General features: G+C 51.9%; 1 protein-coding gene across 3 annotated transcripts; it reads left to right on the forward strand.

The window, feature by feature from the left end:
* Window positions 1-510: 510 nt before the first annotated feature.
* LOC119274488 (metal tolerance protein 7-like) lies at window positions 511-11,640 on the forward strand. Of its 3 annotated transcripts, none has more exons than XM_037555196.1 (5): window positions 511-825; window positions 10,091-10,209; window positions 10,308-10,553; window positions 10,649-10,960; window positions 11,046-11,640. In XM_037555196.1, exons 1-5 carry the CDS (start codon window positions 708-710, stop codon window positions 11,388-11,390), a joined length of 1,140 nt encoding a protein of 379 aa, XP_037411093.1. In that variant the 5' UTR covers window positions 511-707; the 3' UTR covers window positions 11,391-11,640. The 3 variants fall into 3 exon arrangements, with proteins under 3 accessions (XP_037411093.1, XP_037411092.1, XP_037411090.1); XM_037555195.1 differs by lacking the exon at window positions 511-825 and adding an exon at window positions 4,440-4,647; XM_037555193.1 differs by lacking the exon at window positions 511-825 and adding an exon at window positions 6,835-7,052.
* Window positions 11,641-13,262: the final 1,622 nt, after the last annotated feature.

The raw sequence follows: 13,262 nt of genomic DNA on the forward strand, positions 1-13,262 counted from the left end.
CATTACAACACTGGTTTTTTTTTCCTAACTTTTTTTGTCATCACATTCTTAGATGTTAAGAAAACGTTTTGCGCGGCGCGGCGGGGCGGCATGCATGCACGCATGCCTGCCTGCCTGCAGGCGAGCAGCCCAAAACAAAGCGACAACGGCCACTCCTGTCTACGCGCATGCACGTATGCAAAGTGACAAGTGCCAAAAGCTTTGTAGTAGTAAGAACAAAAAGTGACAAGTTCCAACCCCAGCCGCGCGCGTCGTCATCATCCCCCACTCGGACGCCCGGGTTCCGTGCACCGGCCCAACGGCGCGCCATCCGATCACGATCACGGTCACTCACTCATCCACGGAGGGAGACAGACGACAGGTGCAAGAGCCGAACCAACACGCCCGTCCGTCCGTCAGGCTCACGCTCGTCACCGCGGGTCATCACGAGGAGACAGGAGAGGTCGCAACCGCTCCACACTTTCTCCTCTGCCTCTCTCTCCCCGTCCCTGCCCTGGCTCCTTGTGGCCTCTGCGGGCTCTCATAAGTCGGAACCAACACGATCGGAAGGGAATCCCTCCACCACCACCATCCTGCGAGTCGTGTGCGGTTGCATTGCGTGGTCGCATGCATTGCGCTGCACACCGCTAGCAAGAAGCAAGATCAGTCGGTCTCCCTCCGCCGGCCCCGGCGTCGATCTCGTTCGGTGTTGTGGTCCGTCGTCTGGCATGGGGAAGGAGCAGGCGGCGGCGTGGCGGCTCAACGTCAGCGACCTCCAGTTCCGGATGCCGGAGCGGCCCAAGGAGCCGCCGCCCTTCGCCAGCCGCGTCTTCATGCGTGGCCACGGTATGATTCATGCTTCCTCTTTCTTCCTTCCATTGCAGCGTTTGCTCCTCTGTTGTGTTACCATTCCGCGCATGATCCATGTATGTGCTGCTTCTGCCGTCCATTTGAAATACAGATTGATTTTGCTGCGCGCTGCTGCTGTTCCGTTGCCATTTCCTCTTGGTTGCACGCTGGCCGCTGTATATATCTCGCCCCACTCTTCACGTTAATCGGCCTGGTTCTTTTTGGAACCAAGTGAGAAGAGCTGCACGTAGTACCACCTCTTACAGATTTGCAACACGACTCGTATTGCTTTTAACTGGCCGCAGTTAACTTTTGCAAGATAAGATCACGATTAGATATAACAACAACTAGTGCTGCCTGACGATGCTGCTGCTGCTGCCGCCATTTCGTCCCACCAACCGTGCGTGCACCGAGCGACGCTCATGGTCACTCAGTGGCGTCCACGCTCGTTGCCACCGCCGGCCGGACGCCCTGCTCGTCCTTCGGTTCCGCCCGGTTCCAAACTTGCAATCATTGTGACGTAGGCAAGTCCAACAGAAAGCTGCATACGAAGTTTCCTGGCCCTATTTTCTATTCCTCCTCTTCTAAAAACAACAATGAAACAGCCCTCCAAAAGCAATTGTAGAATAATTTCCTTGTTCTCCTCAAGCCGTTTGAACTGATGAATTCCGGTCTTGTCGTGTCGTACGAGAGTGAGCCACACTATTTTCTTTTGATAAATGACATGAACAAGGGAATATCTTGTCGCCCGTGGAACGAGTTCTTTTCCCCTGCTTACTCTAATTAATTGCTTGATGATCAGAAGGAGGATATACAACATCTATATGTGTGTGTGCGCGCTAATGGGCCGGCCCAATTCAGCGAATCCCAGCTAAATCCTGTCAAGGTTCAAAATAGACCGGATCTGAGAGTTTGGTGTGCTGATTTCAGGGATTTAGAGTTCAGGGTTTCATTTAGCTTTCGCCTACAAATTTAAAGTTTAATTTAGACTTTTTCCCTCATTTATAGAAGAAATCCTGAAACGCGTGACCTGATGGAAAGCAACACATCCATCGAGCGCGGCAGTCTGACCTGTCATGCCGTCTACGTGTGGCGCATGCAGAGTCACTTGCTCACAACTGGGCGCCATGCATGCATGCATGCATGCCGGAGCCTGGTCTAAATAATTAAACTGCATTTCTTTCCCTTGTTCTCCTGATGATGAAGCGTGCTGGCATTGTCGTGTTGTACGAGGGTGAGCCACCCTACAATAGTTTTTTGCTAACTGATGACATGAACAAGGGCTGTGGTCCGTGGAATCCTTTTTGCGTGCTTAATTGCGTGATGATCACAAGGACGGACGTGGATATGCGTGTGTGGTTATAACTTAAGGGTTTGGTTAGGTCTCAGTCTCTCTTTCTTTTTACGGAAGGATTCCAATCAAGTCTCAGTCAAATGACACAACATACAAAAGAGAAAGAAAAAACTAATGCATAGCCTGATGGAGAGCAACACATAGATCGAGCGCGTGTCATTGCGTCCACATGTGAGCAACTCGACACCATGCTGAGTCGCTTGCTGATGTCTATGGATTGATCCACACGTCCGAATTCCGGTGAACCGAAGGTAAATCGACAGGAGGTTTGCATGAGTCCGAACATCCGTAGGCCTTCAACATTGCGATCCCACTCAAAACCCTCTTCACGAGTTCTTGTTTAGAAGCTTTGTCACATATTCAATGTCGCTTAAAGCGGACGTGATCGAACGGCTGCTTACCTACATTCATGTCGGTCAGATCAGCATCACAAGACGGCTGATCGATGCCGCTTCAATGCGAACGTGGGTGCCGCATGGTGCGGACGCCGACGGCCGATGCAGACGATAGCGGGGACCTGGGTGCCAGATCCCGTGTTGCAGGGTCGCGGGCGCCACATCGCGGTCGGTGGCCGACAAGCAAGCGGCTCGAGTTGTGTTTCTTGGGGCGAGGCACGCATTGCCGCAGCGGCCTGGACGGGAGGAGGAGGTTGATGGCTGAGGAAGGATGGCTCCTCAGGCTGCCGACGGGGACGACCGTGGTGGCCGACCATGGCGGTGGAGGCATGGGTCCAGCCTGAGCTTGGCCACTGGCGGCATCCTCTGCGTTGCTTGTCGGGGAGAGAGAGAAAGACAGGGATGATGAAGGAGGTGCGTGAGGATGACAGATGGGACCTACGTCCACCTTAGCGAATTATCCAGATAGGCATGCCACGTCGACCGGCAGGCGGGCCCCATCAGTCAGTTTCGTTGTGTTCGTGACCAAATTTAGGTATCAATGCTTCGCGTTTCGCATTAGGCGCAGAACCGATGGTCTTTTGTGCCCAGGTTCAAATATGATACCAAGTTATTATCCTAACTTCAAGTGTGATGGTTTAGGTAAATAACTTTTATGGATGCATGTTGCCACTGGCCACTCAGCCTTCTGTCTGTCTGAAAATACCTTTAAAGGTGACTAGGACTTTAGCTGAAAAAGAATTCTAGAGCGGCAAAACTCGTGGACCGCCATGGCGTGCCCCTTTACGTGTACCCACCAACTACGAGTGTTGGCGTCATTGGCTCGCCGTGCCGTCACGGCACGACTCGTGCGCGCGTCGCGCAGTGGCGCACGCGCTCGCCGTCGCCGGCAACTTGGCATCGTCGACCTCATCGATCAAAGTTACCACTACCAGATACATAGATTGCTTTGCTTCCATTGCCTTTCGGAGACTCGCGTCGCGCTCGCCTCGCCGGTCGCCGCAGTTGGCAACCTGGCATCGTCGACCCCGATCGATCGAACGACGGTAGCCGTCACCGTCTGCCACGCACGCACGCCGGTGCACGGAGGTGTCCTTTTGCACCAGATCGATGGCTAGATAGCTTCGCTTGCCAGAAAAGGCCACACAGCCGCGTCGCCGTGCCATGTCCGCCGCGTGCCAGGAGTGTGCATCTTTCCGTCGGACTTGGGTTGGAAAGCGGCAAGGCTCGTGAACCACGGTGCACCCACCCCGTTACGTTGCGTGCACCCGGCAACCACGGGTCTGTCTGTGTCTTGGCACCATCGCCTCGTCGAGCCGTCATGGCAGCCAGCAGTAGCCAGGAGGGGGAAAGAGAGCGAAGTGGCTGAGACCCGCGTCGCGCGCGCACCTCGCCGGAGTCGGCAACTTGGCATCGTCGACCTGACCGCGGTACGTGTCGCCGTCCACCAGGTACGTACGTACGCCGGGCCGCCGCCCGAAAGGCTCTTTAACCCGGGACCGATTCCATAGATTTGCTTTGCTTTGCTTGCCCGAAAGCTGGTGTGGCCGTGCCGTCAGGTCTGGCTAGCGCGTCACCGGAGTAGGCCTCCTTTCCGTTTGTGTGCGGCGTTGGGCTGGAAAGTAGTACTAGTACTACGTAGGAGCACGTTCCCTCAGAAAAATAAAAATAAAGTACTACGTAGGAGCACGACTTGACACGAACCCGACCGCCCGACGCGGACTTGGAAAGCCTTCGAGACGAGAGAGCAGGAAGCAGCTGGCCGGCGCTTAAGTGCGGGACGTTGCGTCTGGTCGGCTCCACAAGGCCGTAAGCGGCAATAGCAAGGTTTTGGTCCCCGTGATCTCTCGACTCGACGAACCTGTCTGTCTTGAACGATCGACCTGCACCGGAGACGCGCGCGGAGCTAGCGGAGCATGTCGACGGCGGGCGGGCGCGAGGAGGGGGAGCCGGAGCCGCCGGCGGCGGCGTCGTGGAGGCTGCGCATGGGCAGCAGCGACACCATGCGCGCCCCGGACCGGCGGCCACCTTTCTTCTCCAGGCTCTTCGGCGCCGCCTGCCCGTCGGACGGTGCGTTTACCCGCTCCTCTCTCGCCTTGTTCTTCTTGGTAGCTAGCTTAGCTGCGTGCGTACTCTGCTTCGTGAGTTTGCTGGCATGCACGTGATGTGTGACTACGACCAACCTCCTCTGCTCCGTGAGCACTGATGCTTTTCCCACGCACGGGTCGCGAATTTTACAACGTTCGCCTTCTGCTTGCTACTCCCTCCGTCCGGAATTACTTGTCATTAAAATAGATGAAAATTGATGTATCTAGAACTAAAATACACCTAGATACATCCATTTCAATGACAAGTATTTCCAGAAGGAGGAAGTACTGGCAAGCCCTAGAAATAATAACGTCCATTAAGCTGGTTTGCTTGCTACCGGGTCCTAACTGTCACAGCACAACGGAAACGAGGCCCTTACATCTTTCATCATTACTTTCAGATCACTACTCTAGGAGATCTTACATCTTCATAGCACATCTGGTTCTTATTACTCCCTCCGTTCGGAAATACTTGTCATTAAAATGGACAAAAAAGGATGTATCTAGATGTATTTTAGTTCTAGATACATCATTTTTGTCCATTTTGATAACAAGTATTTCCGGACGGATGGAGTACTTTGAGCGGGAAGTAGAGTTATCCCAAGTCATGAGACCTTCGGCTGTTGGAGCATTATTTAGGCATTATTTCCAGATTAACAGGAGAGCTTGCAGCTGTTGGAGCGCATCTTATTCCTTTCTTACCGTACCCGGCCATGGCCATTGTCCGTTTTAAGAACGAAAACCACACGGTTCAGTTACGAACAAGAAAAAGGAGCAGAATAAGCAGGCAAAAAACCATTGGACCAATATTAAGCAACATATTGCATTATTGACTGGGTATGAGGAAATCAGCAATGGAGGGAGAACGAAGGATTGGTGGACCAAAGGGAGGGGAAAGCCAGAGGAATAATGTTGCCTCTAGCAAGGGAAATCCAGCAGCCTAGGACTATTTGTCTTTTTTTAGAAACATGCGGAATGCAGACGCTCATAAACACGCACACACTCACCCCTGTGACCACACACCCGCTAATCCTACCCCTAAGAGCATCTTCGATAGATTAGTCCGGCAGATCTTCATATTGATGGAGCCACCACATGGAAACAAATAGAATATGGTCGACATATCATTGATACTGTCGGCATGCCTGAAATAAATCCTGAAAAATACAGCCATCCGGGCCAAGTCTAGGACTTGGGACTCTGATGGGAAGGTTCCACCACACGGAACCCAGCAAACTGAGCTATGTGCAGTTCGCCTGACAAATTTGTCATGCGAAGGAAACTATGAGCGAGTCAATTCTCTCGATTAGGCGAAGAATAACAGCCAAATCTCCTCAGGGCCTCTTATATGGGCCACTTACTATACAGTCTGCTATCTAATTTATTTTTTAGTTTGGGGAAACATATTTTTTATCACTTTTAATTTGAAATAATTCGTCAAAAACAAATAGAATGGTGAAAACATTCTTACATTACTGAATTAATAATGTCCAGAAAAAATGTGGCATGTTTCAAAAAATGCCATATATGCTCGATGGAGCCGTCGCAAAGTTGGGGAGATATTCCATCACTTTCACCACCGGCGTCAAGATTTTGTGTACTCTCGTTTTCTCCCCCTCCTTGGTCACGGTGCACAACCTAAGATGACTTACTCACCTAGACGGAGGGAGTACCAGCTAGCCCCCAAATAGCCAAAAGTAAGTGGTAGCAACGCTACACACAAGGTTAAACCAGTACATAACAGAGTGGTTAATTAATAGCCAGGAGGGAGAAGGCAGAGTGGTTAGTCGTCAACTCGGCGTCGCCGACTTGATCGACACCAGAACCGGAAGTCTCTTTAATTACGAGTACCGGAAGAAGATGGATTTGCTTTTGCTTACGCGAAAGCAGTTGGTGGTATGGCCGTGTCGCCATGTTTAGCTAGACCAGCGCGTGACAGGAGTAGGAGAGTAGGATATGCTTCCTTCTGCTTTTCTTGTCACCGTCCACGGCGAGCCGGCAACAGGTGCGAGCACGACACGACACGACACGACACGACCCGGACGCGCGCGGACTAGTGGGAGGGAAAAGCGACCGAGACACCAAGAAACTAGTCGGCGCGGATCCATGGCTCGGCACTTAAGTAGGGGAAGTTGTTACGTGCCACGAGTAGTAAGAAGAGAAGAGGCACGGAAGATTTAGCCAGCCAGTCCCGTACGTGACCTCTCGAGGAACCTGTCAGCGCGCGCATGGCGACGGCGGGCGGGCGCGAGGAGGGGGAGCCGGAGCCGCCGGCGGAGTCGTGGAGGCTGCGCATGGGCAGCAGCGACGCCCTGCGCGCCCCGGAGCGGCTGCACCGGCGGCCGCCCTTCTTCTCCAGGCTCTTTGGCGCCGCTTGCCCGTCCCACGGTGCGTCTCCCGCTCCTCTCTCGCCGTGTTCTTCTTGGTAGCTCGCTCGCTAGCTGCGTGCGTACTCTGCTCCGTGAGTTTGCTGATATGATCCCCAATACCTTTGCACGCACCATGCACTCGATCGATTCGATACCATCCTTCATTTTTCTACTGGTACCGATGCTTTTCCCACGCACGGGTCGCGACATCCTACAACGGCCTCTTGGTCAGGTCTCAGGGAGTAGCGCGCTAGCACAAGAAGCAACCATGCCCACTCAAATGGACGGCTGCTCAACGAAGAAGAGACTAAACGTCTTAGAGTTAGCGGTGCAGATTTTAAGTAAATTAGTGCCTCCTCCGATCCCCAGTAAGTGTCGCAGCTTTAGTACAACTTTGTAGGAGACCTTATTTGCGGCTATACATATTTGAAGCACGTCTTTTTCTTGCTACTTTGATCCGGAAGTAGAACAAGAGATCGTGCTTGTGTGTGCGCGCGTGCTTTTCTTTAGAACCCCGGCCGTTAGAGCATTGTTTGTTTAGGCAACATTTCCAGATTAGTAAGAGATGCTGTTGGAGCGCATCTTATTCCCTTCTTTCCATACCTTGCCATGCCCATTGTCCATTTCAAGAACGAAAACCAAATAGGAGCGGCAAATGTAAGCAGGCAAGTTCGATGCAACATCCTAAAAGAAGAAGAAAAATCCAGCTCGTCATGCAGCATGGGCTATTATGGGTGCGAAAACCGTGATGACGCTAGCTTGTTTTCTAATGTTTCCGTGACAGTGCTGATCGATCACATTATTAGGTTAGTAACATTGTTTAATTTGTCGGTTGGGTCTAACTCTGTTCCACTAGTGCGTGAGTGGTAGAGTCACCATTTGCAACAAATTGTCAGTGCAAATGACTCGACACTAGAGTAGCATATCCCTTTTTAAGATGATAATGGACCAATATTAAGCAACCCATTGCATTATTAGCTGGATATATGAGGAAAAAAGCAATGAAGGGAGAACGAAGAGTTGGTGGGCCGAAAGGAAGGGGAAAGCTAGAGGAAGAGCGTTGTATCTAGCAAGGGAAATCCAGCTGCCTAGGACAATTCTTCATCGGATGGAAACTACGAGTACTCCTATTCTCTCATTTCATCGAAAAATAACAACCAAATTATATTGATGAAAACAAAGCGGAGCAGAGTATACTGAGCGCTGCCATATTTTGTTCTCATATTTTTCTTTTCGAGAACTAGGAATGAATACAGAAAGCCTCGAAACAGATACAGACTGATATAGTACCTAAAACTGATATGAGCTAAATTAGATACAAAATTGGATGTTCACAGGAACTAAAGGACCTCTTGAATAATTGAGAAAAACACAAGCAAACCAACAAACTATTTTAATTCACATGACTAGACCGTTTTTCGATGATCCCCTAAACCAGCGGCACCACGTGGAGGTGCCTGCGGTGTTCTTTTTTTTTAATAAAGACACCCAAAGGGCATCTTAAATCTGATTATCATCGAGGAAAACAAAGGCCAGTACAAAGGATAGACAACTGGACGTAGAACGACCAGTAAAAAATAAAATTACAATAAAAAGCATACTAGTCTTCTTCTTCCTCTGATTGTACGCTGCCCGCCGGTGATTGAAAATTGCACTGAACCAACAGCAAAGAAAAGCAAGACCTGCAAATGCCCTCGCCACACAAGGCTTTGAAGACCGCAATAGCCACTCGCCCCTTGAGACGAGATCTAAAAGTCGTTGAAGCAACATCGGCTGGAGCATCACCCCAAGCAGAACAAGCTTGCAATCCACCACCACCAGATCAGAGGGTTGGAGAAACCGGGTTAAGCCACAAAACAACACAGAAGAAGATGTCGTGGTCGCCACACCAAACGCCAGCCAAAAGTACTCCTTGAAAGACACACCAACTGCCAAGATCTGAAGGGAACCAACCGATTTGGGGACACAAACTCTCGGTGTTTGGTGTGGCATGTTTGGTATAGTGAAACGCAGAAGGTGATTGACATTGAGGTTGTTGGGCCGCAGCATAGGTTTTATTGAGTGGTCTGGGCCACATGAGTCGTGAAATAGTGGAAAGTTCCGTATTTATGAAAACAGAATGTTGTTTCACCAGAAAAAATCCGTTCCATTCTGTTTCTGTTTCCGCATAAAAAAAATCTGATTCCGTTCCGCTACCTTCATATTTCCTCTCCGTTTTTTGTGTTTCTCAAAAAATCGAGAGATTTTTCGCTCCTTTTTCTCTCCTAAGCCAAATCACTTCAAGCCCTCTTATATGGGCCAGTTGCTTTTGAGGAACCTTTCATGATGTCTTTGTGCTGTCAAGAGCTAGTTGGTGCGGATATGGTCCTACTGTAGTTTGTCGATCACTGTTTTGATCGCCTAGGTTTTTTTTCCTCGCGTAGGCATAACTTTGGTCTTTGCCGGTGTTTCTTTTGCGTGTCTTGGTGCTAGTGGATGGCGGGGTGTGTACTCGTTGTGTTTTTATCCCCTTGATGCTTCATTATGAGTCAATAAAATTCACTCTTTGTCAAAAAATATGGGCGAGTTACTGTACAACCCATTATTTTTCTTTCGATAAAACATATATATTTATTTAATAAAGTTGACAATTTTGTCGAAAAATAATAATAATGGAAACATCCATATATTACTGAATTAATACTGGCCAAAAATGTATCCCCATGTTTAAAAAATGTTCACATGTTTATGAAAAATAATAATCATGTCTTAAGAAACCATTCATTTATTTATGTGATTGTGTGTGACTGCGCTTTGGGTTCTATTATTAGCATAGAGCGTAGAATAGAATTTGCGGGGAAACTACCCCCAACCTTCACTATTAGTAGCTGTAATGAAAATCACTTGACCAAGGATCCCTAAGCATGTTGGAGACCATACATGTTTATTGTCCCTATTGTCACTTGAATGCAGGGAATAACGAGTACGTAGCACTGAATTCAGTTGCACCGGTGGAACCGAAAACCACCTTTAGCATTTGATCAATGTTCCTTGTGACAACAAAGTTATGCATCTCAGGGAAACAAAGGAAAATCGCAAAGTACTACGAGAAGCAGGAGAGTCTCCTGAAGGATTTCAGCGAGATGGAGAGCATGAATGAGCTCGGCTGCTTGGATCAGAACAGTGCTCCTACCGAGGTAGTACAAATCCAGAATCCATTGTTACATGCGTAACAGCTTTCCCTAGTATACGTACCTACCTATCTAGTACTAGTCCTCACTGTTCTCTTAACCAGGAAGAGCTGCGGCAATTGGCCAAGGGCGAAAAGCTGGCGATCAACCTGTCGAACATCATCAACCTGGTCCTGTTCGTCGGGAAAGTCGTCGCTTCATTCGAGACGAGGTCGATGGCGGTGATCGCGTCGACGCTGGACTCGCTGCTGGACCTCCTGTCAGGGTTCATCCTCTGGTTCACGGCGCACGCCATGAAGAAGCCCAACAAGTACAGCTACCCGATCGGCAAGAGGCGCATGCAGCCAGTGGTATATATACATATGCTGTTCTTCATGCACTCCAACCATGTTTTTGCATTGTGCATGTTGATGACTGATGGTTAGAGTTGCTGACATTGTGGCAGGGCATCGTGGTTTTCGCGTCGGTGATGGGGTGCCTGGGGTTCCAGGTGCTGATCGAGTCGGGGCGGGAGCTGGTGACGCAGGAGCACACCACATTCGACACCTGGAAGGAGATGTGGATGGTGGGCAGCATGTCGTCGGTGGCCGTCGTCAAGTTCTTCCTCATGCTCTACTGCCGGACCTTCAAGAACGAGATCGTCCGGGCGTACGCGCAGGACCACTTCTTCGACGTCATCACCAACTCCGTCGGCCTCGTCAGCGCCCTCCTCGCCGTCAAGTTCAAGTGGTGGATGGATCCCGTCGGAGCCATACTGGTAAATACTTATGATCTACTTCTACAATGGAAACCAGATTAGCCAGAGATGTTAATTTGAATGAACTGTGGTTGCATGCATGCAGATCGCGCTGTACACGATCACGACGTGGGCGCGGACGGTGCTGGAGAACGTGGGCACGCTCATCGGGAGGTCGGCGCCGGCGGAGTACCTGACCAAGCTCACGTACCTGATATGGAACCACCACGAGGAGATCCGGCACATCGACACCGTGAGGGCATACACCTTCGGGACGCACTACTTCGTGGAGGTGGACGTGGTGCTGCCCGGGGACATGCCGCTCAGCCAGGCGCACGACATCGGGGAGGCGCTGCAGGAGAAGCTGGAGCAGCTGCCAGAGGTGGAGCGCGCCTTCGTCCACGTCGACTTCGAGTTCACGCACCGCCCGGAGCACAAGGCCGACGTCTGATCTCACCTCCACTTCCTGCCTGTAGACGAAGCTGAAATGTTGTATGTACCTCTGTCTCTGTTTATTGCTTCCAAGTAAGTACTAGCCGGTAGAACAACAATTGCGACCTGTAAGAAAGGTCGTGTGGCTTTCTCTATTTATCACTCCACAGCCGAGTGTAGGTAGTATGTATTGTCTAGAAGAGGTAAATACACCGGTGGTGCTTGAACTTGATATGGATGTTTACTTTGATGCCTAAACTTGAAAAATACATCGAACTGGTTCTACAACTTGACACGAACGGGCAAATACGGTGCTAACGCTGTCTGTAGACATAATATGCATCGATGTGGCAATGTATATGGCTGATGTGTCACTAACATGGCGTGGGGCCCATTCGTAGTTACGAAAACAAAAATGTTTTTTTTTCGAGGGTACGCAAATTGCGTACCTTAGCTTTATAGAAGGAGAGAGATGAGACACACAACAACGTCAACCATTCGTTGCGAAGAACGAAGGTGACCAACTCCACACCCGGTTCGTACAAGGACAGCCAAACACAACAACACGGCTACGGCACAAGAAGCCTACCCAACACCGAGCCCCTAGCCGCGTCTCGGCCGACACTGAAGACCTCCGAAGAACAGCAACTCCAGCTTCTTTGGAGTAGCCAGCGACGACCGTACATGGCGCCGAAGGAGAAAGATCCGGGTAGCGGTGAACATCAGAGGAGCGCATCATGGGACCTCGAGTCTCCCAGCACAATGCTCCCAACAGAGTAACAACCTCAAAGACGTTGCCATCATGCCGATCCTACGAATCAAGGCTTTCGCCCCGGAGTCAGCTGCCGATACGAGGTCGCGAGGAAGATGGCGTTGCACTTGACGAAGCCTCCATGAAGGTGAATGACACCCGCAGGTGCCATCAACGCCGGTCCGGCCACAACCGAACAGGATTTTCATCCGTAGCTCTGCACATCTCCAAGTCTCCAAGATCCCGGCCAGTCCCGATCAGATGCCTCGCACCGCCGCCGCCGCAACAACTTGCCATCGAAGCCCCCCTCACTGCCGAGGGAACACGCCTAAAGCCATCACCTTGAACATCGACTAGGAGCCGCAGCAACCACCGAGCGGTGCAAAGCCAGTTCCGCCACGGACGCCTTCACCCACGCCAGGGGACTGCCACCAGGATGAATCCGACCCGCACCTCCGACCACCCTCCGGCACCCACACCGCCGAGGCATCGCCGCACGCCTCACATGGCAGCAACCGAACGCCCGCTGCCCGCCAAGACCCTTCCTGGCAAGGCCTCGCAGCGCCGCCGCCGCCATGGCTGCGCTCACACCGCCGCCACCGCCAGAGCCGGTGCACCACCTACATCCTCTAGCCTGCTACGCTCCACGCAAGGATTCAGAGACAACCGCCGCACTCCCTGCCGTGAGCACCCCAAGGACGCCGGCCAGCGCTGAAGACGCACCAGATCCGGACCGAAAATGGATCAGCCCGCTCGGATCTGGCCATCCACGACCTCCCTCGCGGCGAGGAGCACCAACCCGCAGCCGGCCTGCGCCCTCCACAGCGACGCGCCGCCGCCAGACTGCCGTGCCGCCTCGCACCACCTCCCGCCAGCACTCATCCATCCGCCGCGCCGGCCACCGAGGTTCGACGCCAGGCTGAAGAAGTAGCCCTGCCGGCCTGCGCCCGCGACGCGCCGCCACCAGACCGCCGCGACGCCCTGCACCACCTCCCGCCAGCGCGCAACCCTCTGCCGCGCCGGCCACCGAGATCCGCCGCCAGGCCGAAGAGGCGGTCCCCCGCGACCACCGCTCCGGGTGAGGGCCAAACGAGTCCCGCCGCCGCCGGCACCACGCGGGCTTTGCCCGGCGGCGACGAC

This window comes from Triticum dicoccoides, chromosome 3B (assembly GCF_002162155.2).
Source record: "Triticum dicoccoides isolate Atlit2015 ecotype Zavitan chromosome 3B, WEW_v2.0, whole genome shotgun sequence".
Classification (NCBI taxonomy): Eukaryota; Viridiplantae; Streptophyta; class Magnoliopsida; order Poales; family Poaceae; genus Triticum; species Triticum dicoccoides.